This window comes from Magnolia sinica, chromosome 12, assembly GCF_029962835.1.
Source record: "Magnolia sinica isolate HGM2019 chromosome 12, MsV1, whole genome shotgun sequence".
Lineage (NCBI taxonomy): Eukaryota > Viridiplantae > Streptophyta > Magnoliopsida > Magnoliales > Magnoliaceae > Magnolia > Magnolia sinica.
In genome coordinates, this window is record NC_080584.1 from 63,106,254 (window position 1) to 63,130,383 (window position 24,130).

Sequence of the window (24,130 nt, forward strand, 5' to 3'; positions counted from 1 at the left end):
TCTCTCTTAGTAATGTAGCTTGAGTGTTTATCTAAAGGATGTTTGACGATATTTTTAGTCATTGGCCAAGCATTTGTGCTACCAAATGGCTGCACAGTACTTAGCCATATTTCTTCTTTAAATGCATACACTGACTCAGTCCTAGTAATGACACCAAATTTTATGAGAGGATCCCATTTATTTCGCTACATTCTCCCATAATCTCGGAAACGAATCGACACGGAAGTCGTCATTCTCGGGTTCCCAGCTGTCACACCTTATCCAATGTGTATTAATGTTGAACTTCATGTCTATAAAGGCACCCCTTAGGATTCGAAACGTACCACGAACAAGCACTGACAAAGAACTCTGTAAGTACCATGTCGGACCATACAGATCTTCTTTCTCTGTCCATGAAGATCACGGAATAAATTTTTGCAGAAGGGCTCGACTCATTCTCTCACACTTCTCTTTTGCATGACCCTTATCCGTTTCTTAGGGACGTTGCTGAGTTACCCGAAGATCGCAAGCCTCCACAAGATATTTTAAAGATCCTTTCGAAACTTCAGCTGCTTGGAAAAGAATACTCCAGGGCTGACCGAGAGTTTGAATGCTACACTACTTCACTCTCGCAATTGTCGGCCCTCGGTACTTAGTCTAGAGCTCTTTCAGCCAGCCATGAAGCGGCTTGAAAAAATCAACCGCACTGGACTCAAAGGTATCACCTTAATAAGGAGATGTGTTTAACAACCAACCAATATATATATTCTAATCATTCACTAAATATATATCAATCTCATAGCCCAATTACCAAAAAAAAAAAAAAACTTTCTGTGGACGTTCATCTAAACTGTTAAGCATATCATGTATAGTTTATTTTCAATCATGTCCATGCTATTGAAACCGCTTTTGAGTAATTTTTAAATACCCGTGTATCATCCATTATGCCATTCGAGAGTATCGGAGCATCGCTCATTTTCCTGCCATGTTCCGATGCTCCTTTTCCTGCCATGTTCCATGTGAAACCGTAGACCTTGATGAAACCTTAAATCGCATTAACTTTTTTCTTTTTCACTCTCTTGGCCTGCGTTTATCTAAATTTCAAAGCTTATCCTACTGTATTAGAAAAATCGGCTTTAATACTATGGCAGAGTTTGATGGTTCATACACATGCACCTAGATATTGCACAAGCTGTATAAGTATAACTCATATTAAACGGTTCAGATTATAGGGGAAACGGTAGATATATCATGTCCCAAAAACTGGATTGTCTAAAAGATCCAAATTTCAGATCAGGTGGACATTCAATGATCTAATTCGGTCCGTTGACTATTTGATTTTCGTTGCCATTTTTAGATGTCTAAAAATCGGCGATATTTCAATTGGGACACATGATGTACAGTTGAATTTGGGTTACAGATATACCATGGGTATAATTTCTGAGTGCATGCGTATGAAGCTTTCAAACTGCCAGAGTATTAAAAAAGCCTGTGTTTAATAAAAATAAAAAAGCGAGGTTTTGCTATTGTGGACCACACTTTTAGGTAGACCAAAGGCCTAAGCATTTTCCAAAGGCGTGATTTCAGAGAATCTTTTCAGAAATGAAGAAAAAGATGAGAGCAATGGAAAACCTTTTAATTTGGAAAAGAGAAATCTGCGACTGTACGACCCATTTATGGCCCATTTAGGAAACTACGCCCACCTCATTTTCCTTTGCGAGAATACGCCCCAGCTGTACGGAAGGCTTGCCAAAGGTCGAAAATGCCCTCCTTCAAGCGGATATGTGGTGCTCGAGGACGAGCGCTGACACTCCTCGAACTCCGAGTTGTACGAACGGTTCAAAAGATATTAGAGTTACATGGGCCCCACAGTTACGTATTTATTATATCCACAACGTTCATCCATAGTTCGAGATCATTTCGGAGCATTATCAAAAATAAAAAATCCTATCCAAAGATCAACTGGACCACACCACAAAGAGCAACGGGAAAATTGATTTTAACCGTTAAAAATTTTGTAGGGCCTACCATAACATTTATTTTCCATCCAATATATTCATAATGTCACGAAGACCTGAATGAAGAGGAAAAACAAATTCTGTAATGATCCAAAACTTCTGGGACCCCTAAAAGGGTTTCAATGGTAGACGTTCAATCTTCCACTGCCTTTTACAGTGTGGTCCACTTGATAGCTAAATCTATCTTAATTTTCTTCCCAAGCATTAGTACGAGTTCGCCAAATAGATGGACGGTTTGGATATAACACATACCTCATAAAAGGACCCATAAAGGCGGTGGGGATTACAACAGGGAAAAAAAAGAGTTGGTATCTATGGCTACGGATTATAACCGTAGCGATAACCACAGCCAATGCTTTTTCAATATGTCCTCTACTATACATCGAAGGTCTTTCGATATGTACTTCGATATATCGAATGTCTTTCGATCAAATCGGAAAAGGTCCAAAACTGTCCAGCAACTTTGGATAAAAAATTCTGCAATTTTCGATTAATCGAAGTGTATTCGATATGTATCGAAGATATGGCTACAGATTATAGCTGTAGCCATAGCTTTAGTCTGTAAACGTCTATGCAATTTTTAGTTTTTTTTATTTTTTTTACATGGAGAACTTTATTCTACCTACAATTTTCTCTAATACATATTTATATAAATATGTATATATAAGCATATAAAAAAAAAATTCTCTCTTTTTTTCATTTATTTCTCTATTCATTCAACAAGAATATCTTATAAACCAAAATTAGTTACTTGATGTACCCTATATGATTTTGGGGTAGGAGAAGATACTTTAGCCAACTAACCTAGTTATTTTCCAAGATTCCATCAGGTCGATGGTCGAAAATCCATTTGCGGTCAATTTCAATCAGTTCGTGGTCATTTCCATGCATTTCACCGTCAATTCCCTCCACTTCACGGACAATTCCATGCATTTCACGGTCATCCCAAACTATTTTGTGTTGATTCACGGTCGTTTCGAGGCATTTCGCGGTCAATTCCCTTCACTTCACGGTCATTTGCATGCATTTCGTGCTCAAATCGCTTCAAACCATGATCATTCCCATGCACTTCACGGTCATCCCAAACAATTCCGTGTTGATTCACGGTCGTTTGCATGGGAATGATCATGGTTTGAAGCGATTTGACTGCGAAATGCATGCAACTGACCGTGAAGTGAAGGGAATTGACCGCGAAATGCCTCGAAACGACCGTGAATCAACACGGAATTGTTTGGAATGACCGTGAAATGCATGGGAATGATCATGGTTTGAAGCGAATTGACCGCGAAATGCATGCAAATGACCGTGAAGTGAAGGGAATTGACCGCGAAATGCCTCGAAACGACCGTGAATCAACACGGAATTGTTTGGGACGACCGTGAAGTGCTTGAGAATGATCATGGTTTGAAGCGAATTGACCGCAAAATGCATGCAACTGACCATGAAGTGAAGCGAATTGACCGCGAAATGCCTCGAAACGACCGTGAATCAACACAGAATTGTTTGGGATGACAGTGAAATGCATGGGAAGGATCATGGTTTGAAGTGAATTGACCGCGAAATGCATGCAATTGACCGTGGAGTGAAGCGAATTGACCGCGAAATGCCTCGAAACGACCGTGAATCAACACGGAATTGTTTGGGATGACTGTGAAATGCATGGGAATGATCATGGTTTGAAGCGAATTGACCGCGAAATGCATGCAACTGACCATGGAGTGAAGGGAATTGACCGCGAAATGCCTCGAAACAACCGTGAATCAACACGGAATTGTTTGGGATGACCGCGAAATGCATAGGAATGATCATGGTTTGAAGCGATTTGACTGCGAAATGCATGCAATTGACCATGGAGTGAAGGGAATTGACCGCGAAATGCCTCGAAACGACCGTGAATCAACACGGAATTGTTTGGAATGACCGTGAAATGCATGGGAATGATCATGGTTTGAAGCGAATTGACCGCGAAATGCATGCAAATGACTGTGAAGTGAAGGGAATTGACCGCGAAATGCCTCAAAACAACCGTGAATCAACACGGAATTGTTTGGGATGACCGCGAAAAGCATAGGAATGATCATGGTTTGAAGCAATTTGACCGTGAAATGCATGCAAATGACCGTGGAGTGAAGGGAATTGACCGCGAAATGCCTCAAAACGACCGTGAATCAACACGGAATTGTTTGGAATGACCGTGAAATGCATGGGAATGATCATGGTTTGAAGCGAATTGACCGCGAAATGCATGCAAATGACCATGAAGTGAAGGGAATTGACCGCGAAATGCCTCGAAACGACTGTGAATTAACACGGAATTGTTTGAGATGACCGCGAAAAGCATAGGAATGATCATGGTTTGAAGCGAATTGACCGCGAAATGCATGCAACTGACCGTAGAGTGAAGGGAATTGACTGCAAAATGCCTCAAACCGACCGTGAATCAACACAGAATTGTTTGGGATGACTGTGAAATGCATGGGAATGATCATGGTTTGAAGCGAATTGACCGCAAAATGCATGCAAATGACCGTGAAGTGAGGGGAATTGACCCAAAATGCCTCGAAACGACCATGAATCAACACGAAATTGTTTACCAGATGCAATATTACATCCTCCAGTCCATTATCATATCCTTCTTTAAGCATTTCGATCAATAGAGATTCTTTATCAGATGATGATGGACAATCATTCTCAATTGACCCATACAACAACATACCCTCGATTCCATCACCATCTCCTCCCCCTTCTTCTTTTAAATCGAGCTTCTCGATCAGCGAATGGTGGCACATCTCCTCCACTTGAAACCCTTCCCCAGTCAATAAGATTCTGGTTGATGGACCATTGAGGTACATTTTCGATATATCGATATTTACTCGATATATACTTACTTCGATATATCGAAATATCGGAGATATAATCGATAATTGCACTAAAAAAGCAGTTCGACGCTGGACATTTTCTGACAATTTCCGATATATCGAAATCTAGTCGATATATCGATACCTCGATATATCGACATCTACTCGATTATATCGATAATACAATTTAAAAAGTATTTTGTCGCTGGATAATGTGTGACTATTTTCGATCAATCGAATAATAGTCGATATATCGGTCGGTTGTAAGGATGACTTACTAATATTATATCGACTAGATTTTGATATAATCGACAACTTACTCTACCATTAATCGATTAGGTTTCGATTATATCGAAGAGTTTCGATATATCGTATTCTATTCGATATATCGAAGTGTAATTTTTCTGTTTTTTTTCTAATATGTTTTTTTTATTTTATATGTATATATATATATATATTTGTTTTACTTTTTTAGGTTAGCTTGTTAGTACACACTCATGTCGGTACACACTCCATGTTTTCCAAGTTGTGTTCATAGTGTGCTTCTTCTAGTCTCTTAAGTTGCCCAGTCATTTGCATGCATTTTGCGGTCAAATCGCTTCAAACCATGATCATTCCCATGCATTTCACAGTCATCCCAAAGAATTCCGTGTTGATTCACGGTCGTTTCGAGGAATTTCGCGGTCAATATCCTTCACTTCACGGTCATTTACATGCATTTCGCGGTCAATTCGCTTCAAACCATGATCATTTCCATGCATTTCGTGGTCATCCCAAACAATTCCGTGTTGATTCACGGTCGTTTCGAGGCATTTCGCGGTCAATTCCCTTCACTCTACGGTCAGTTGCATGCATTTCGCGGTCAATTCGCTTCAAACCATGATCATTCTTATGCTTTTCGCGGTCATCCCAAACAATTCCGTGTTGATTCACGGTCGTTTCGAGGCATTTCGCGGTCAATTCGCTTCAAACCATGATCATTCCCATGCATTTCACAGTCATCCCAAACAATTCCGTGTTGATTCACAGTCGTTTCGAGGCATTTCGCGGTCAATTCGCTTCACTCCACGGTCAATTGCATGCATTTCGCGGTCAATTCACTTCAAACCATGATCATTCCCATGCATTTCACGGTCATCCCAAACAATTCCGTGTTGATTCACGGTCGTTTCGAGGCATTTCGCGGTCAATTCGCTTCACTTCACGGTCAGTTACATGCATTTCGCGGTCAATTCGCTTCAAACCATGATCATTCCCATGCACTTCATGGTCGTCCCAAATAATTCTGTGTTGATTCACAGTCGTTTCGAGGCATTTCGCGGTCAATTTGCTTCACTCCACGGTCAATTGTATGCATTTCGCGGTCAATTCACTTCAAACCATGATCATTCCCATGCATTTCACTGTCATCCCAAACAATTCCGTGTTGATTCATGGTCGTTTAGAGGCATTTCGCGGTCAATTCGCTTCACTTCACGGTCAGTTGCATGCATTTCGCGATCAATTCGCTTCAAACCATGATCATTCCCACGCACTTCACAGTCGTCCCAAACAATTCTGTGTTGATTCACGGTCGTTTCGAGGCATTTCGCGGTCAATTCGCTTCACTTCACGCTCATTTACATGCATTCGCGGTCAATTTCGCTTCAAACCATGATCATTCCCATGCATTTCACGGTCATCCCAAACAATTCCGTGTTGATTCACGGTCGTTTCGAGGCATTTCGCGGTCAATTCCCTTCACTTCACGGTCAGTTGCATGCAACTGACCGTGAAGTGAAGGGAATTGACCGCGAAATGCCTCGAAACGACCGTGAATCAACACGGAATTGTTTGGGATGACCGTGAAGTGCATGGGAATGATCATGGTTTGAAGCGATTTGAGCGCGAAATGCATGCAAATGACCGTGAAGTGAAGGGAATTAACTGCGAAATGCCTCGAAACGACTGTGAATCAACATGAAATAGTTTGGGGTGACCGTGAAGTGAATGGAATTGTCCGTGAAGTGGAGGGAATTGACGGTGAAATGCATGGAAATGACCACGAACTGGTTGAAATTGACCGCAAAGCGAATGAAATGGATTTTCGACCATCGACCTGATGGAATCTTGGAAAATAACTAGGTTAGTTGGCTAAAGTATCTTCTCCTACCCCAAAATCATATAGGGTACATCAAGTAACTAATTTTGGTTTATAAGATATTCTTGTTGAATGAATAGAGAAATAAATGAAAAAAAGAGAGAATTTTTTTTTTTATATGCTTATATATACATATTTATATAAATATGTATTAGAGAAAATTGTATGTAGAATAAAGTTCTCCATGTAAAAAATAAAAACTAAAAAATAAAAAATAAAAAAATAAAAAAATTTGCATAGACTTTTACAGACTACAGTTATGGCTACAGCTATAATCTGTAGCTATATCTTCGATACATATCGAATACACTTCGATTAATCGAAAATTGCAGGATTTTTTATGCAAAGTTGCTGGACAGTTTTGGACCTTTTTCGATTAATCGAAAGGCATTCGATATATCGAAGTACATATCAGAAGACCTTCGATGTATAGTAGAGGACATATTGAAAAAGCATTGGTTGCGGTTATCGCTACGGTTATAATCTGTAGCCATAGATACCAGCTCTCTTTTTTCCCTGTTGTAATCCCCATCGCCTTTGTGGGTCCTTTTATGAGGTATGTGTTATATCCAAACCGTCCATCTATTTGGCGAACTCGTACTAACGCTTGGGAAGAAAAATAAGATAGATTTAGCTATCAAGTGGACCACACTATAAAAGGCAGTGGAAGATTGAACGTCTACCATTGAAACCCTTTTAGGGGTCCCAGAAGTTTTGGATCATTACAAAATTTGTTTTTCCTCTTCATTCAGGTCTTCGTGACATTATGAATATATTGGATGGAAAATAAATGTTATGGTGGGCCCTACAAAATTTTTAACGGTTAAAATCAATTTTCCCGTTGCTCTTTGTGGTGTGGTCCAGTTGATCTTTGGATAGGATTTTTTATTTTTGATAATGCTCCGAAATGATCTCGAACTATGGATGAACGTTGTGGATATAATAAATACGTAACTGTGGGGCCCATGTAACTCTGATATCTTTTGAACCGTTCGTACAACTCGGAGTTCGAGGAGTGTCAGCGCTCGTCTTCGAGCACCACATATCCGCTTGAAGGAGGGCATTTTCGACCTTTGGCAAGCCTTCCGTACAGCTGGGGCGTATTCTCGCAAAGGAAAATGAGGTGGGCGTAGTTTCCTAAATGGGCCATAAATGGGCCGTACAGTCGCAAATTTCCCTTTGGAAAACGCTTTGTACCTCCCCTAGGTTAGGTACCTACCCAAAACTAATAGCGCACATCACATACTCACTGTTTCCTATGATGTGGCCCACCTAACAGTTTGATCATCATTATTTATGGATCCTACGACGTATCTTATGGACGGGGTGGATCTTATGAAAGTTACACCCACGTGGCTCTAGATCAGCAAAAGTAACTTAGCGGGAGGTAAGCAAGCGCGGTTCTTTTATTTTTCTTTTTTGAAGGTTGCTGGAAAGCTCGAATGCATGCTGATGTATTGCAATACGATACGTCAGGACGTTAGCTTTTGAATGGAAACGGATTGGCTACTTCCCCTGCTACCAGCCAATGGCTGTTGGTCGGTGCTCTGTGGGACCAACCATGATGTATGTGTTTCATCCATGCTGTCAATCTATTTTTCTAGATCATTTTATGGTATGAGATCAAAAATGAGGTATACCCCAATCTAGAGTGGACCACATTACAGAAAACAGTGTTGAATGAACTTTAACCATTAAAAACTTTTTGGGGGCCATAAAAGTTTTGGATCAAGCTGATATTTGTTTTTTCCCTTCACCTGGATCTGTATGACCTAATCAACATACTGGATGTCCAATAAACAGTACAGTGGGCCTTAGGAGGATTTTAATGGTGGATATCCAATGACTATTTTTTTTCCTGTGGTGTGGTCAACCTGAGATTTATATCCCTCTCATTTTTGGGATCAATCCCTAAAATGATATGCAAATATGGATAAATGGAATGGATGAAACACGTACATCATGGTGGGCCCCATGGATCATGGCAGGGGGAGTAGCCAATCCGTTTCCCCTTTGAATACGATCATCTTTCAATGAAAAGTCTTGCGTTTTATTTTAGAAAATTAATAAATAAAATATTTTAATTGGACTAATTTCAACCCTGTGATCATTTGGCTCTCTTGTTTTGAACATGAATGGTCAACATAACTTTTGTATAATTAATGGATTTAAATATTCAATCCGAAATTTATTTTGACCATCTTTCATCCAAGGCAAGTTCCATCCAATAAACGGTCTGGATCATCAAAAAAGGCCCAAATCCAATCTCTAGAATCTCTACGTCTCTTAATGTTAGGGAAGTATTCGAGCAAACCTTGCGATTGTAGCCGTTGGACTGGGGTCCTTTCCAATGACCCAAATAGTCCTCACCAAGGATAGTGCGTAACCAAAAAATCTTTCACAATCGGACATTTCATCCTTTTGATTATTTAAAAGTTTATTAGACCGTCCATATTCAAATGAAAAGTTTCAAATGATCAAAAGGTTGAAATTTATTTGAATCAAAATTTTCTATTTTTATGCCCCCATCCAAGCTGTGGCCCACCATATTTAGGTCATTGAAAGATGACCCAGGTCCATACATGTCATATTCGAAAAGTGAGGGTGTAATCCAACAAACCTCTTCAAAATAATATTTATTTAATTAGAAGAAACAATCGGGAAAATCAACCTTATCTTGACTTAGACGGTAGGAAACCAATTATCTAATCCCGGTCGGAAGCGGATTGCGTCCTCCGCACGCCTGGACGATAATCAGTCCAGGCAGGGATCTGTAGGGCCCACCTTGATGTACCAGTTCTATCCATGCCGTCCATCTATTTTTCCAGACCATTTTAGTATATGAACCCAAAAACAAGGCAGATCCAAGATACAACTGCACCACACCGTGGGGAATGAACGATCACCATAAAAATCTTCTTGGGAGCTGCAGAAGTTTTGGATGAAGCTGCTATTTGCGTGTTCCCTTCATCAAGGTCTATATGACCTTACGAACAGGCTGGACAGTCTGTGTATGACATGTACGGTTCAAAAGTCTTAGTCAATTCTAAATGAGAACTGTTTATCTTCCATCAAAGATGGCACTGTGATGTGGCACCGTACCATGCATGTTTCACGTTAACATCACACTCACGTTAGACATCAGTTCTGTGAAACCGTAGGCTCGACCATGCGGGCTGCACTTGTACGTTAAGCTAGACTGTTGGTTGCCTATTACTTCTGATGTCGTGGTACACGTGATTTGAGAATAACTTTTGACTTTGTGCCCATTGATCATCATGGTAGTGTCATGGTACACATGATTTGAGAATAACTTTTGACTTTGTGCCCGTTGATCATCATGGTAGTTCCTGATGTTTTAATGGTACTGTTCTCCTATATGATTGGCATTTTTCAATATAAAAAGTATTGTACCATACATTCTAGTGCCTGGGTAGAACGTGCAGGATTAACAGGATTAACACGGGGAGTTACATGATCCTCATGCAACGCTTGACCGTTGATAAGCTAATTATACATGTGGCATGGATTAGCTGGCTCTGAACCGTGTGTAACTCACTGCCCTTCAGTCACTGGGCAACGGATTAGGTTTTACCTGGATAACACCTTAGTGGGTGTTACCCTCACCGTAGTGCCCACCTTCGTGATGTTTTGTATATACATGCCATCCATCCGTTTCAACGGCCCATTTTAGGTAAGCAGATCCAAATCTCAGGTGGACCACACAACAGGAAACAGTGGTGATTGAGTGCGTCACCATTAAAAGTTCCAAAGGACCATCCAACCTGTTGATAATGTCAAGAGGACCCTAGATGAAGGGAAAATACGAAGATCAGATTGATCCGAAGCTTTTGTGGCCCACAAAAAGCTCGTAATTAATGGTCATGCGTCACAGTTTTTAGTGGTGTGGTCTACATGAGATTTTTATCTTCATAAGGTTTGGGAACACCTCCTTAAATGTGATGAAAAAACAGATGGACGGCGTGGATATTCAACAAATAAATAAAGAGAGAAAAACTTTTCTTCCAACCCGTACAATTCCAGTTCAAAATGGACGCGGATTACCTATGAAAGCCTTTCACACCATTTTCTGCCGTGAAAACCTAGGTGGGCCCACAGTGATATTTGTTAGACATCCACTCCGTCCATCAGTTTTGTGAGGTCATTTTAGGGCTCCAAAATTAAAGTGGGCCGCACTAAAGGAAAAGGTGGATAGAAAAATTATCACCGTTGAAACCTCTCTGGGTCAAAAGTGATACATCCCATCCATACCGTTCATAACATCATTCCTACTGGGATGAACTGTAAACACAAATATTATACATATTCAAAACTTCTATGGCCCATGAATATTTTAATTGTGGACGTTCAATCCTTAAGTTTTCTGGCCACCTTAGTAGTGGATCCGGTTCATTTTTTTCTTTAACTCTTAAAATGAGTTCAAAAAACGGATGGATGGGAAGGATGTCTCACAAACATCAAGGCGGGCTCCGCCTAAGTTCCCAGGAACTTACCTCAAAAGGCTTTAGCAGGAAATCCGCGTCAGTCAAATGCGCCGTGTATATAAGCTAACGGACGCGGTTTGGAAAGTAACGCTGCTCGGGACGTGTGCCTGTCAGATCAGTTGAGCCGTGCATTAGCCCCCGCCGCTCTCCTCCCACCGAAGTTCTCAACAGTGCCATCCAAAAAGACGCCGATTGCATGATAACAATGCTTGATGGTGCTATGTGGGATCCAGCTGATGTATATGTTTTATCTCTGCTGTCCATCCAATTTGCCAGCTTATTTGAGTGTATGAATCCAAAAATTAGGAATATTCAAATCTCAGGTGGACCACACCATACGAATGAGTGGTAATTAAACGCCTGCAATTAAAAACTTCTTATGGCCCAAAAAGTTTTGGATCAAGCTAATATTTGTGTTTTCTCTTCATCAAGGTATGTGTGACGTAATCAACGACTTGAATGTAAAATAAACATTACAGTGTCCATTAGGAAGTTTCTAATGGTGGGCGTACAATCACCTTTATTTTCCTATGGTGTGGTTCATTTGAGATTTGGATATGCTCTGTTTTTATGCTCATGCACTTATTTACTAATCCAAAATCAATACACTGCATGGTTAAAATAAACATTATATTGGAGCCTACAGAGCACCGTCACTTTAAACCCAACCCAATCTGCAACACACATCACCTCTCCCACGCGTCCCTCAACCTTGACCAACCTTAGAACTTTTATACTTATAAATTGAAGAACATTCTCCTGCTGGAATACAGAGGAGAAAACTAATACAATTTCCATGGATTGGGCATTGGTTATGTGGTTGTGGGCTTTGGTTTTTGTTCAGTACTGTAGTCATTGGTGTCTTGGGTACTTGGACAAGGAGAGGACTTCTCTCTTGGAGATCAAAGCTTCCATCAATTATCCGAATGGGTCTTATCTTCCTACATGGGAGGATGGGACTGACTGTTGTCGTTGGGAAAGAATCAAGTGCAACAATGCGACAGGCCGAGTGACTGAAATTTCTCTCGATTTTACGAGGGAAGACGAGTTGGGAGAATGGTATCTGAATGCCGACTTACTTCTATCCTTTGGAGAACTGCGGAGCCTTGATTTGTCCGGGAATTACCTCGCTGGTTGGGTTGATCATGAAGGTACCTTTATCTCCTACAATCTTAACATTCTTCCTTGATGATTTAAAACAGGGTTGCCTTCAGTTGTCCTAATAAATTGAATTGCAAATATGTCAAGGTATGTAGTGATTTCTCCTTTCTGAACTGTAATTCTGTCAATTTCAATTTGGACCTCAAAATACAGGGCTTCAATGACAACGAGGATGACTTGGAGAAAAAAAAAAAACCCGAGTTGTTGGGATTTGAAGCCTTCTCATGCATTAATAAAGCGGAAACATTTTTAACATTGCAATTTAATTCACACCAGCATCGCCATCTGTTTCATGCTGAACAAAAGATCTAACGCAGGGTGTTGGAAATAAAGGCCCCTGGTGTTTCCTCTTCGGCATGATGCATTTGACGAAATTTATTTATTTTTCTAATGAAAGATTAAGAATGGTTGGGATTTTTCCCATTCTAAGCAGGCCCTAATACAAGACGTCACCCATATGCAGGTTTCAAAAGATGGTCCAGATTGCCCAATCTAGAGCACCTTGGCCTCCGTGATAACTCCTTCGATGAAAGCATTTTTCTCTATTTGGGTTCAATCCCATCCCTCAGGACTCTTGATCTAAGCTACAATAATATTAAAGGACACTTCCCCTCTGAAGGTAAGTTGATCAATTGTAAAGAAATTAAACCGAGATTGATAACATCAGTTTAAAACAATATTTTGAAATGGATTCAGTGGCCATGCCTCAGTCACACTTCCAAACAAGCAATCTGGAGGTTTCGGATTTGAAATATAAGAGACCGAATTGTTCACTATCCCTTCTATATAAAAGCATATAGATCTTACTGATAGGAGTCCTTCACATGCATATCAAAATGCCATTTGAAATTTCACATTTTGGAGATGCTTGTTGATTCTCGCCATCAGTAGTAGCAGATAATAATACTACATCTTCTGCCATATTATAAGCTCAATTGCGGCGAAAAACAAAGGTTGTTTTCAGTGCTTTCTTCTTCTTATTATTATTATGTTTTTAAAGGGCTTTTGTTGTCCGAGATCAGTCAAAAGAAGCCACCTTCGGCTTTAACCTGCAGTGATTGAAGAGAGAGGAAGGAGGCGAGAGGACTCAGATTCTGTAGTGATCCTCCAGTGCCAACCATTCATGCAGTCCATCCATTTTTCCAGGTCATTTTAGATCATCATTACAGAAGTGAAGCAGATCCAAAGCTCAAGTGGAGCACACCACAGGAAACAGTGGAGATTGAATTCCTACTGTTGAAAACTTCCTGTGAGCTACAGAAGTTTTAGATAAAGCAGATTTTTCTGTTTTGCCTTCATCCAGGTTTATGTGACTTTATGAACCGGTCGGATGGAAAATAAACATCCTGAGTGGGCACTAGGAAGGTTTCCACGGTGGTGTGGCCCATATGAGCTTTGGATCTATCTCATTTTTTGGTCTCATTCCCTAAAATGTGCTTGCAACATGAATGGACGGCGTGGATAAGATACATACATCATGGTGGAACCCACAGAGGTTTTGAAATTCAATTTGATAGTGCATCCAAACGCACTCGACAGGCTGACTTCTAAATTGTAATTCTATCGATTTCAAGTTGGACTTGAGAAAAACAAGCGGGCACATTTAATTAATATTAAGGCTTCAATGATAACAGCTTTAAAAACAAAAAAATTAAAAATTAAAAAATTAAAAAATTAAAAAAATAAATAAATAAAAGAAGAAAAACACAGTTACTGGGATCTGAGGCCATCTCCCACATAAATATAGGAAAACATTCTTTTTACCTTTGTATCTTAATTCACTATGGCATTGCCATCTGTTTCATGCTGAACACAATATTGGGAAGGAAGCCTGTTGGAAACAAAGGACCCTCTTTAAGTGTTTCCTTTTGGGCATGTTATGTTTTGGAGTAAATATTTTTATTTGATTTTTAACGAAAGATTAATAATGGTTAGGATTATTCCCATGTTCTAAGCAGGTCCTAGACACAGGATGTCACCAATAAGCAGGTTTCGAAAGATAGTCAAGATTAAGCATGCTAGAGCACTTTGATCTGAGCTATAACCGCTTCAATAGAAGCATTCTACCATATTTGGATGCCATCTCTTAAGAGTTTGTCTCTGAACACAAATTCATTTGGAGTTCCAGACACAAGTTTTGGAATGTTGTACAGATTGGGCAACTTAGTGGATCTGAATCAGGACCCCTGGGCTGCCATGACTGATTTGCTACTCCTCCAGGCATATTTCTTGTTGTTTTCTCTCTAACGGACTGTTTTGTCGAAGATTACCTTGTACTCTATTGCTTTGATTGTTGCTCCAGTGGTTGTCAGGCGACAACCAGACCATGTGTTGGTGGCATTTTAGTCTTGAAGAATAGCTTCTAGGAAGGTTTAACAATATTCAAACTTTTTTGGGTTTTGGTTGACCATTGGTGCATTTCCTTTATCCTTAGTTTTAGCTAACCGGTCTTTGATGATTATTCCCTTTGAAATGAACTTTTCCTTTGGGGGCTAGGGGTGAGCCCTTTGCTTGTGCTCAGTTTGGTTATTATGGACTATGTCGGACTATCGGTACCTATGACCGACTGTATCTCAATTTGCACCACGGGTGGTTTGTTGTCATAGGATGTCTTAAATCTTGGTTTTGCTCGACCAGTCGAGGGACTAGCTCGACTCGAAGTCCAGCAACGGGGTATTTGGGTTTTCTGGGACGCTCGACCGGTCGAGGGTCAGGCTTGACCAGTCAAAGGTGCCTTTCGACCCATCGAAGCCCTGGCTTGACTAGTCGAGGGTTACCCAGACTACGCACGGACTACGTAAATTTGATGTGGTTTCCGAATTTTTCCAAAGTAGGTGCGTAAGTGGAGTTTCCTAAACTATAAATAGGAGTCTCTAGGGCTATTCTAAAGTATTATAAGGCTTCCTAAAGATATTCTAAGGGTTCCTAAAAAGATTTTAGGGTTTCTAAAGGGTGTAACAAGGGTGAGATTCGAGGTTGTTCGAATTGGGTAAGTCATTTTTCTTTGTAATTTCTATTTTCATAGTGAAATTTTGTCGCTTTGTGCAGTGGTTTTTTCCCGCAAGGGTTTTTCACGTTAAATTTGCGTGTTCTCTAGTGTGTGCTTAGTGCTCTTGGATTGCTATCCTAGATCTAAATCTATGTGATTTCGCAGCACAAATCCCAACATGGTTAACCGATTGGATGTTGGCTAACCAAGGCTGTTAGATGATGTACATTTCCACATGCTTTTCCTTAGGTCATTATCATCTCAAGTTGGACTATGTTGTCGTTGGTTGCCCCGAGAAGGGGATCGCAATCAATTCCCATCACCTCCTCCTTTTTTGAGAAACGCAAGAGATCTTTGTTCATGTTCTCATGCACTATATTCCTGAGCATGTTACAATTCTTAGTAAAATGAATCTTAGTACCATTTTACTCTTCGTATATCTCTTATTTGAGTTCTTTGGTCGATGGAATCTTTTGGTGGTCTAGAAGTTTGATGAACTTGGCTTCCAATAGAATGTCTATCATCTCCTAAGAAATAAAGATATCAAAAGTATAATGCCTCGGAGTTTAATTTAGAGTAACCTTTCCTCGAGGTAATACAGGGTGAGACCTTTTACTCGACATTTTTCGAGGGAGAGCACTCACAGAGTCATGTGCCAACTATCTTGGCCATGACCGCCTCGTAACAGGCATTGTGGTCTTCATTTGACCATATGAGGACTATTTCCAATACAACCAACTGATAGTTCAGGTCATGATAAGATGTGCCCTTGGATGTGCTCATTCGTTGCCTTTTCTTTTAGATGATGTGCTCATATTGGATTGTTGTAGTTAACAACTCGAACAAATGTTCAATGTACATGCCTTCGGGCTGCTTTCCAAGCTCGAAACTCATGCCGTCTAAGACAAGCCCAAAAACTCAACCTTGGAGAGAATCACTAGACAACAATTTTTGACACTCTTGAACTAGGCGATGAACTGCTTGATCATCTCGCCAGGCAGTTGTCATGGCCTAAACAAGTCAGTTTGGTTGATACCACAAGCTTAGTTCGATGGAATTGCACGTGAAACCTCTCTTTCATATCAATCTAGGCTTGGATTGAGTTAGCAAAGAGGTTTATGTACCATGTGAAAGCGGATATTGTTATGAAATTCCTGAACAACATGATTTTTAAAAAATCATTATGAGACGACTTACCAAATTGTATAGTGAAGCGACCAATGTGATTTATCGCAGATGTCTCCCCTTCTCCAAAAAAAATAATGTGAACTCAGGAAACCTAAAATCTTTGGAAAACTCGTAATATTGATCAACCCTCTTAGAGTATCGTTTCCTATAAAACAACAAAGTTATGTGTCGGCCATTCAGTTGGACCCCATATTCCTAAATGAGTCCTATAATATCATCCTAGTCGAGCAGCTATTGTGAGCCTACTAGTTCCTTGTGACAGAAGTGTCACTCCAACTACCCATGGTTTGTCCCTTACGCTGCGTGATCGACAGCCACTGGGGGAGGGGTGGCCAGAGGTTGTGATGTAGAGCGAGTCGTAGACACAATCATGGCAAAGATGGACTAGAGAAGGCCCGATCGGAGGTGGAAACTATCCAAACCGTCAAAACCTTCATTCAGTCATATCTTGCAAACTGGGATGAGTTTATATGATTTTGGGGTAAAAGGACCTACTTAAGACAAACAACCCTGCTATGCTGGGTTGCCCATACCGTATTTATGAGATTCCATCAAATTGATGCTCAAAAGTCCTGTTTAATTTTGTTTTTACTATAAATAGTAAGTTTTATTTCGGGTATAACTTTTGATCCTTTGAATTGTAAAAGTAGTGCCTAACATGAAAATGGCCTAGAAAAGTTATGATAATAGCATGGTTAGACCAAATTGGACACTTACTGTTTTTGGCCAAAAACCATGAAGTCTCGTAGGAATAGAGATTGCCTATAAATAGTAAGTTTGCTATTTATAGTAAGTCATGTTTTTAGGGGGTCTGAGTTAGAGTTTAAGTCTAAAAACATGTCCTAGGTTTGAGTTCCTAATTTAAAGAGTTGTAACTTTGTTTTATTTATTTATTTATTTATATCATCAATCAAGTTATTTCGAATTTATGAGGAATTATTTATGCTTTTATCCCTCGTGGATTTGAGGAAGCTCTGTGAGGAGTCCGGAGAGCTCCGTGGATTTAGAATAGTCATCCCCTAAGAAAGACAATGATCGACCTCTTCACGTCCCTCCCTACCACATGTGGTATCAGAGTGAAGACTCCCTTCATGCTGATGACAACTAATGATGGAATGACAAAATTCTATGAATGGTGATTCAAGGATTCATTATTTATCAGAAACAATGGAACCTTTTCACTGGGAGAGTCAATTGACCATGTAACGCCTACAGGCAACCCTCGAGCATATTGCAGATGTGTTAATTCCTTTTTGAGCTCAAGGTAATGATCAGTTGCCTGTGATCATTGTACGACACAATCTCATTTTCCATAGAGCATGTTAAGAGGCAAATCACATGGCAATCCTAGACGAGTCAAGCTTCAACAAAGAGGACGTCGATGGTGTCGTTGCTTGACTGCTGGTCCATGGAGGTGATTGACTAGATCATGCTGAAAAGACTATTGAGGTAAGGTCGAACTTCTCAATCTTAATGACTTATTGTGTATAAAAGACTTTATCGATTGGTTAGCTGAAGTAGAGTGGTATTTTAATTACATGAACATGTCGAAAGAAAAGAAAGAGAAGTTACTTGCATTCAAATTGAAATCCGTTGCTTTTGCATGGTGTGAGCAATTGTAGCTCTCACATGGCTGATAGAGCAAGTCGCCCATCCAATCATGACGGTAGATGAGATGCCTTCTTCGATTATAATTCATCCCTAGTAATTATGAGCATGTGTTGTTTTAGTAATATTAAAATTACCGGCAGGGAAATCGTACCATCACATATTACACTGAATAATTCCAGTGGTTGGCAACACAAAATGATTTATTGGAGACTAAATTGTAGAACGTAACGCCGTTCATAGCTAGTTTGCGATTGATAATTTAGGATTGAGTTTATATGCACCCGGTCGGGACCATGCATGAAGCAGTTTAGTTGGTGGGTATAACAGAAACAACAGTGGGTACAAGAAAATTTTCAAATTCTTATGGTTGACCGCTTATAAAAAACTTGCCCTTAACACCATTAGCCCGCTTGGCCATTAACAAAGGGGGCGCTGAAGGTAAGGCATCATAAGAAGGTCTTTTATTTGATGAAAATGAATAAATCGTTAAAGAAGGACCTGGTGACGATGAATGGTTCGTCGAGGATCATGGCGAATCATTAGTTATGAGGTGGTTATTGTACACTCCAAGGAAGGAGGTGCACCCATAGTGACACAATATATTCCGCACACACTATATCATCAATAACAAGTTCAGGGATGTAAGCATAGACAATGGCAGTAATGGGAACATCATCTCGAATGTGATGGTGGAAAAGTTACGACTACCTATGACAAATCATCTTTTCCCTTACTCGATTGACTAGATAGAAAGGTGAATGAAACCAAGGTAACTGAATAATGCACTGTGATGTGGTCGACATGAAAGCATTTCATATGTTGCTCGATCAACCATGGCAGTCGAGCTGTGATACGACTCACCAAGGACGAGATAATACCTACATCTTCGTCAAGGGCGATTGTAAGATGATCATTGCCCCTATGACACTAGAGAACCACTCTGAAGCTTTTAAAGTGAAGGAGAGAGGATGAGGAATTGGAGACCTTAGACATTCCTTTAAGTTTAAGGTCGTTGTTGAACGAATTCAAAGAAATCTAGCCTAAGAGTTATACGATGGATTGCCCCCATGTGGGACATCCAACATCACATAGACCTTATCCCTAGGGCTGGCTTGCCCAACTACTCTCACTATGGGATGAGTCCGAAAGAGTATGAGATACTTCAGGGGTAGGTGAAAGAATTGGTCCATAAGGGTCTTATGAGAGACAGTAAAAGCCCATGTTTCGTGCTAGCTTTATTAACGCCGAAGAATGATGGGAGCTGGTGCATGTGTGTCGACAATCGGACAATTAACAATATTACCATTAAATACTAGTTCCTGGTACCACGGTTAGACAACATGTTTGATATGATAGAAGGTGCCAAGGTATTTTGTAAACTAGATCAGAGGAGTGGCTACCATCATATACATATCCGGCCCAAAGATGAGTGAAAAAAGACATTCAATTCCAAGAAAGGGTTGTATGAGTGGCTGTTCATGCCCTTCGGTCTATCGAACACTTCGAGCAATTTTATGCATCTGATGAATCGTTCATTGACCGATTGTTGTGTATATTTTGATGATATCTTGATATATAGTCAGGGTGAGATGGAGCACATGAAACATCTTAGGCAGGCTCTACAGGTCCTAACAGTTAATAGTTTATACTTCAACTTAAAGAAGTGCATTTTTTTAATGGACGACTTGTTATTCTTAAGATTTGTTGTGACGAAAAGGTGTGAGCCATCAGGGAATGGCCGATTCTGATAAAAATTCATAAAGTGAGGAGTTTCCACAGGTTCGAAATATATTATCGTAGATTCGTGCATAATTTCAACACTATAATTGCACCCATTACGGATTGCCTGAAAAAAAGTTGTTTAACTGGACCGATGAGGCTAACAAGAGATTTGTTGAAATCAAGAATTGATTGTCCACAACACCAGTCTTGGTTCTTATTAGTTTTAATCTCACCCATTATTAGAGGTTGAGTGTGATACCTCATATGTCAGAATTTGAGGAGTCTTATCATAGGAAGGCAAACCAATAGCCTTCTACAACAAGAATATCAACGAAGCCCAAAAGAAATGATTGGCATATGAGCTTAAGCTATATGCAATGGTTCAAGTGTTGTGACATTGGTGGCATTATCTAATTTAGAGAGTGTTTGTTTTCTAAAATGACCATCAAACCTTAAAGTTTATTAATAGTCAGGGTAACATGAACCGTGCGCACACTAGACGGGTCACATTTTCATAGGAATTCATATTCGTTCTGAAGCACGAGTCAGGGCAGCAAAACAAGGTAGCTGATGTACTTAGCGGACGTGCATCACTACTGATTACGATGAGTAATAAGGAGGTCGGTTTTGACTATCTCAAGGAGTTGTATGTCAAGGATAAGGACTTCAAAGATGTATTGATGAGGTGCTACAAGGGTCATCTAGTGTCCTACATATCCAACATAGTTTCCTTTTTTAAGAGAATCAACTATGCATCCTCCAAAGTTCTCTAAGGGAGCAAATTAGCCAAGAGTTATATAGAGGTGGCCTTGGTGGACACATTGGGCGAGATAAGACATGGGATCTTGTTGATGAATGGTATTACTGGCCACAATTGGTACGTGACATGGTTACATGTTTGTCAGACCTCTAAGGGTCAATCTTTGAATACAAGCCTCTACACTCCCATTACCTTTCCCTTACGGCCCTTGATAGGACTTATTTATGGAATTTGTACTTGGTCTCTTACGAACATGGGTAGGGAATTGCCCCCTTAAACATAATAATTCTTTCGGTCAGGTATTCTTACTAATCATAAGATCAAACATCTTAGTTATTCCTTATTGCCACCACTTATGGCAATATAAGTTGGCTTCAGGGTTCCTTCTGACTTGCTCTTATAGGTAACTAGAGGTGTACACGAACCGAGCTAGCTGGGTTAGCTCACTCGACTTAGCTCGAAAAATCACAATTTGACTCGGTTCAAAGCTAAGTTTGAGTCGAGTCGAGCTGATTTTTTGAGCTCGAAAATGAGTTCGAGTTGGCCTCAGCTCGACTCGATTCGGATCGAACCCAGCTCGAATCGAACTCGGATCGAACCAGTTCGGTGACTCGGTTACTTTGATATTGATGTTGCTCACCAAGTGTTTGATGAAATGACTCAAAGAAGCATGGCTGGTGGCAAGGAAGGTATGTATATGAAACCAACACCCTTTGTTTCTTGATTTTTATGTTGCTTAGAAGGTGTTTGATAAAATAACTTTAAAACCATTATTGCTATCTCAAATACAGTGAGATTTTGAAGGTACAGTCTAGGTGTTTGTGAAAATGCTGCAACAGCGAGCCGAGTTCAAGCTAAGGTCAACTAGTGGCTGAGCCAAGTCGAGCTGAGACCAGCTTGACTCGATGTACACCCCTATAGGTAACTCAGTCGGTCGTTTTGCCTCCCGCTCAATTAGATGATTGGGGGGGTGTATTGGGTAATATTACTAATTGAAGGTCTATGGAGAAAACCTTCATCCAATCTCTTAAAGATCTCTAGTTGTACCTTGGTTCCTCCGGCAATCTGTTGCATATGTTCTTCAATTCTGAGAAAATCTATAACAAAGTCCTCGAAGAACGATTGAGAAAATAACCCTGCATCAACATTGACTATGGGCTTAAACTACAAGCCCAAGTGTTATTAATCTTCTACAACATCAGCAATAGAACTACATTTTTTTATTTGGGAGGTATAATATTTTATTCAGAAATACTAAAGGTAGTTTATTTGGTGCAACTGGGCTTGTCCAAAACTTTGTTTATGCAATTCAATCAAACGTAGGGTTACACATGCAAGCAAGGGCTTGTACTCGGCTAACATTTGCAATTAGGAAGTGTGGGCATGTTAGAGTCATATTCAACTCAATGATTGATTGAACACTAGTGCCCCTCATGCTGAGATGGACCGATTAAGACCATATTTGAGGATCTAGCCGCTCTATAACCACCCATTATAATAATGATCAAACGATTTGTATATGTGTTGGGGTTAGTTATTCTTAATGGATTCTTTTTAGCTTACATTCAAGACTTTTCTTTTACCTATAATTGCAACTAATATATTTTTCAAATGAACAAAGATGAAAAAAAAAAAGATAAAACAATATTAATTTTATTTATTTGTGAATGATGCTTATTACAATTAACAGATTGTCAAATAAAGTAAAGAATAGAGTAAATGAGAGATAAATATATGATATGTCTATATGATTGGATGATCTAGGAAAATAATCAGTAGGATGTGACCTAAGTATTTACTCTTCTAAGTAAGAACTAAGTTAATCGAAATTTGACAATGGATGGTCGGAGACATTTAATCTACTCTTATAGTACCGTTGCAATGATGCTGAATAGTAGTGATCTAACTAGAACTAGACCAAACTATCATAGAAAGATAAAGATAAAGACTACGTAAATGTATTGTGTTTGGTGAGGACGTCGAACTCTTCATCACGTTCTCCTTTTATTGCTTTTGGAGGTGGCAAAGCCCTCAATGGGTTTACTTGTTGGTCTAGGATCCTTGATAGCCACGACTTTTTTATGTTCTCTTCCCACAGGAGATCTCCTTAAATCAAAAAACAATTTTCAGATCTCCACTTTTATGTGGCCTATGTATATTTTGTGATATGTATAGGAACTATTTTATCTAAATTTGGCTTGACAGAGACATCTCCACTCATGGCTTATTGTTCCCTTGAATATTCATGGAATTGGGGAAATTGGATCCATTAGATCCTGATCGAGTATCGTTCTTTTAACTCTAATTTGATTAGATATTGGTCGTCTTCAGATATTCAGCACCTTTGTAATTGCTGCAAGAGCTTTGGTCGTCTTTAAGAAGATCTCCCATTTTGAAGGGATTGCAAGAGATGTCCTTAGCGAGCATATCTAGATATCAAAGGATCCTTGCCTCGGTGGGTCTTTTATGGATGTTCTAGGTACACTTACTTGGTCACATCCCACACAAATTAGGGTTGCGTGTCATTCGTTGCTTCGTTTTTCTTAAAGGCATGTGTACGGTTTTGTGCTACCTCATTTATGATGGGAGACGTATTGCCAAAGGGTAAGGAACAAAAGATATTTTCGGGTGCGAGTACAATTCCATTAGTATTACGCCTGTGGTGATATTACGTGGTTCAATCTTATTAGTCCATATAGGTGTGCTGAAAATAGGTGTAAATAATGAATGACATAACCTAGTGACTGGTTGTCCCATGGATATCACAGTGGACCTCTCAAAGCTTTGTGTTACAATGGATTGGTCTCACAAGGATTGCATACAACTCACCTCTATTAAAGTGGGGTAGTTGTGCACCCACTCTGTACATGGATATATAGATCTTTCTTTGTATGGTGGGGTCACAAGAATCCAATAACCCAAGGTTATGAGTCCAAACATGATGGAAATCTAAAACTCAAGTAAGCCACACCTTAAGAAATAGTGGAGATAGAAATGCCGACCATCGAAGCCTTCCTAGGGCTCACCATGATCTTTACATGCCATCTAACATGTTTATAAGATGACTACTATATAGATATAAGCAAAAACAATATATTATCCTCATGCAAAACTTCTATGGCTACCTATAGACACCCCACCCAGGCTAACATCTCGGGAAGGCTAAGACAAATCCAAGAATCATGATCATACCTTGAAC

The 24,130-nt window shown here is 39.8% G+C and overlaps 1 protein-coding gene across 1 annotated transcript in view; it reads left to right on the forward strand.

Moving 5' to 3' along the window:
* The window catches only part of LOC131220146 (receptor-like protein 9b), a 33,875-nt gene that overhangs the window by 5,048 nt on the left and 4,697 nt on the right, over positions 1-24,130 (forward strand). Inside the window, exons 2-3 of the mRNA XM_058215116.1 lie at positions 479-627; positions 12,274-12,651. Of these exons, the coding sequence (XP_058071099.1) occupies positions 479-627; positions 12,274-12,651 (527 nt within the window). The remainder of the gene's footprint in view (positions 1-478; positions 628-12,273; positions 12,652-24,130) is intronic.